This window comes from Dinoponera quadriceps, unplaced genomic scaffold (genome assembly GCF_001313825.1).
Source record: "Dinoponera quadriceps isolate SergipeBrazil2010 unplaced genomic scaffold, ASM131382v1 scaffold365, whole genome shotgun sequence".
NCBI classification, from domain to species: domain Eukaryota; kingdom Metazoa; phylum Arthropoda; class Insecta; order Hymenoptera; family Formicidae; genus Dinoponera; species Dinoponera quadriceps.
In genome coordinates this window covers 548,034-551,165 of record NW_014554573.1, presented here as the reverse complement: position 1 = coordinate 551,165, position 3,132 = coordinate 548,034, and the positions used below count along the sequence as shown (strand labels likewise).

At 35.1% G+C, this 3,132-nt stretch overlaps 1 protein-coding gene across 1 annotated transcript; it reads left to right on the top strand.

Annotated features, from left to right (window-relative positions):
* Window positions 1–188: 188 nt before the first annotated feature.
* On the top strand, window positions 189–2,472 carry LOC106752133 (40S ribosomal protein S3a-like). The gene is made up of 5 exons (XM_014633596.1): window positions 189–566; window positions 1,006–1,109; window positions 1,254–1,576; window positions 1,953–2,114; window positions 2,258–2,472. Exons 1-5 carry the CDS (start codon window positions 505–507, stop codon window positions 2,408–2,410), a joined length of 804 nt encoding a protein of 267 aa, XP_014489082.1. The 5' UTR covers window positions 189–504; the 3' UTR covers window positions 2,411–2,472.
* The last annotated feature ends 660 nt before the right edge of the window (window positions 2,473–3,132 follow it).

Below are 3,132 nucleotides of genomic sequence, written 5' to 3'. Positions count from 1 at the left end.
AAAAAAAAATTAATTTCCCTTGAAAATTACGTGTTTTTTTTTTACCAAAAAAAAACCGGAAAAAACTTATGCATACACCTAGTAGGCTGCATTTCGACATTTGTTGCCAGTATTAAAAATTTATAGTATACGAGATACATATGTTATAGATTTTCAGTGTGTTCTTTTTAGCAACACTGCTGAATTGGTGCAATAAGTTGAAGTGAAACAGATATATTTTGTCTCACTTCAACTTACAGCGCTAATTCAGCTAGTATAGCTAAAAAGAACGGACTATGCACTGGCAGTGAATATCGGAACGCAGCTATAGCTGTGATGTGAAAAAAAGAAGGAAATAGAACTAGCGTAGCCAATTCAGCCAAAAAGAACAGACCACATGTGTGAAGGCTTTTAGCAATTCTACTGTTTGAGTTCCTTTTTCCTAACTACTGGCGTAGGAGACAAGGTAGTCCACAGCCACAATTGAGAGGAGAAAGGTTTCTTTTTATTTACGATTTCTGAATTATGGCGGTAGGCAAGAATAAAGGCCTTTCGAAAGGAGGTAAAAAAGGAGTAAAAAAGAAGATGTAAGTAAAACATATCGTATAAGATGTAACTCGGTAGCTATATTTGTGAAAATGTGTATCACAAGTTACCAGCTCACATGATGCCTTAGGTTATGTTTAGTGCTCACACACCAATACCAACAGTACATATTTTAAAATATTTTTTATGAAACAAAATAATTCAATTATTGATTGTTTTTCATATAACGGAGGGATTTGCAAAGTACATAATAGGCCCCCTTTTAGTACTGTTATTAGTACTATGCTGACCCCCCCCCCTTTGTTTTTTATCAAATTATATACTTATGTTTCATTCTATCAGCAAAAAGTGTAACTAAGTTTAACTAAAAAGAACGGCTAGTGTACATTATAAATTTATGAGATTTATATTCTTAATCATTTTATTATCATAATATTTCACCTTTCATATTTTATTTCACATGATGCTATATTATTTCAGTGTGGATCCTTTTACTCGCAAAGACTGGTATGATGTAAAGGCACCTTCTATGTTTGCCAATCGGCAGGTGGGCAAAACTTTGGTCAATAGAACTCAAGGCACCAGTAAGAACTTCTTTCTTTAAACTTCAATATAATTAATAAAAAATTATTTATTTTCTAAATTAAACAGTGTTACTTTATTACATATTTTTGTTTGCTTCTTGTTTAGCAATGAATATAATGTACATATCAATTTTATCATAACAGAAATAGCTTCAGAAGGTCTCAAGTTCAGAGTGTTTGAAGTATCTCTGGCTGATTTGCAAAGTGACCAAGATGCAGAGAGATCATTCCGTAAATTTAGACTGATTGCTGAGGATGTCCAGGGTCGCAACGTATTGACCAACTTCCATGGAATGGACTTGACCACGGATAAACTTCGATCAATGGTGAAGAAGTGGCAGACATTAATCGAAGCTAACGTTGATGTAAAAACTACAGATGGCTATTTATTACGCATTTTCTGCATTGGCTTTACAAATAAGGATCAACTCAGTACAAGAAAAACCTGTTATGCTCAACATGCGCAAGTTTGTACCTACTTCAATTATGTGCCACACATGTCATGTACAGCCTCTCACGTTTATTATAGTCTTTATTATAACGGCGAGAGATGTTACGTACATCAATAGAATCGTTTGTTGTGTACAAGTAGTGATCTTGCTATATATATTATAACGTTTATAAGTATTTTTACTTGAACTGATTCTTTACACCTACTCGAATGTTCAAATTTATATGCGCGATATATTAAAATATAAAATCTTATGCTCCATTGATTCATATTCGCAGGAACGTTGGAATCATTAGTTACAATTTCTATTCAATTTATATAACTTCTCTAGTCATTCAGTTGTTTTGCTACTCGTTTTAATTTTCTGTGCCATAACACATAATTGAATTTAGGTGAAAAAAATCAGACAGAAGATGGTTGAAACTATCACTGAAGATATCACAAAGACCGACTTGAAGGGTGTAGTTAGTAAATTGCTTCCTGACGCCACGGCCAAAGACATCGAGAAAGCATCACAGGGAATTTATCCTCTGCACGATGTTTATATTCGTAAGGTGAATACTATGCATTGTTCGAAGAGTGTGGGAATACACAATTGTACAATACAGTACAGTGCATTTTCACTGTAAAATAATGAACTGTAATTGTTTTTTTTTGTTCCTTATGAACGTTAATAAGTTGTAACAAATTTTATTAGGTGAAAGTATTGAAGAAGCCTCGCTTTGAATTAAGCAAATTGTTGGAGTTGCACGGAGATGGAGGTGGCAACAAGAGCGAGGAAGTTGGCGAAAGCGGTTCCAAGATCGACAGGCCGGAGGGTTACGAGCCACCGGTACAAGAATCTGTTTAACGGTGCAAAATTATTTTATAATCTTTCACAAAAATAAAGTCGATTTTTTATCGTGTAAATAACGTTATGCTCATATTTTATTTGTATATTGGGAACAACTTGTACACAGAACGTGCCAGAGTTGCAACAGTTTTTGTTTCTCATATTTCGGGACACAAATTATGACGAAGCGAACTTATGAATCGACGATCATGCGCGGTAAGTTTTAAATTGAGTAGTCGCTCGTTTAACTCGAAATATCTTATGAAAATTAACGACAACGTTAATATAGCCAATGTGGTTAAAAACTAGAGACTCGAAGCTTTAAAGTGCTTCTTGAACGATCTCGATAGCATCATTATTGCGAAAGTTACAGCCTGTTGAATTTCGCCTGTTTCATTACAATGGAAAGTACGTATGACCAGCCCTCGAGTCATACTACGAGAGAGATAGAAAGTACGTTCAGCTCCATCGTTTAGTCATATCACGATCTCAGTTTCTCGTTAGATAGGAAAGTGGCGACTCGTAGCGGAGATTCTGGAACCTTCCAAATTACAGAAATAACGGGTTTACGGAATTATCAGACCCGTCAATGTAATTTGTCAAATCACTTACTGAAGGTGCAGTCTATACATAAGTCTATGATTTGGTTTACGGAATTATCAGACCCGTCAATGTAATTTGTCAGATCACCTACTGAAGGTGCAGTCTAAATATAAGTCTATGATCCCCCCTCCCCCCCC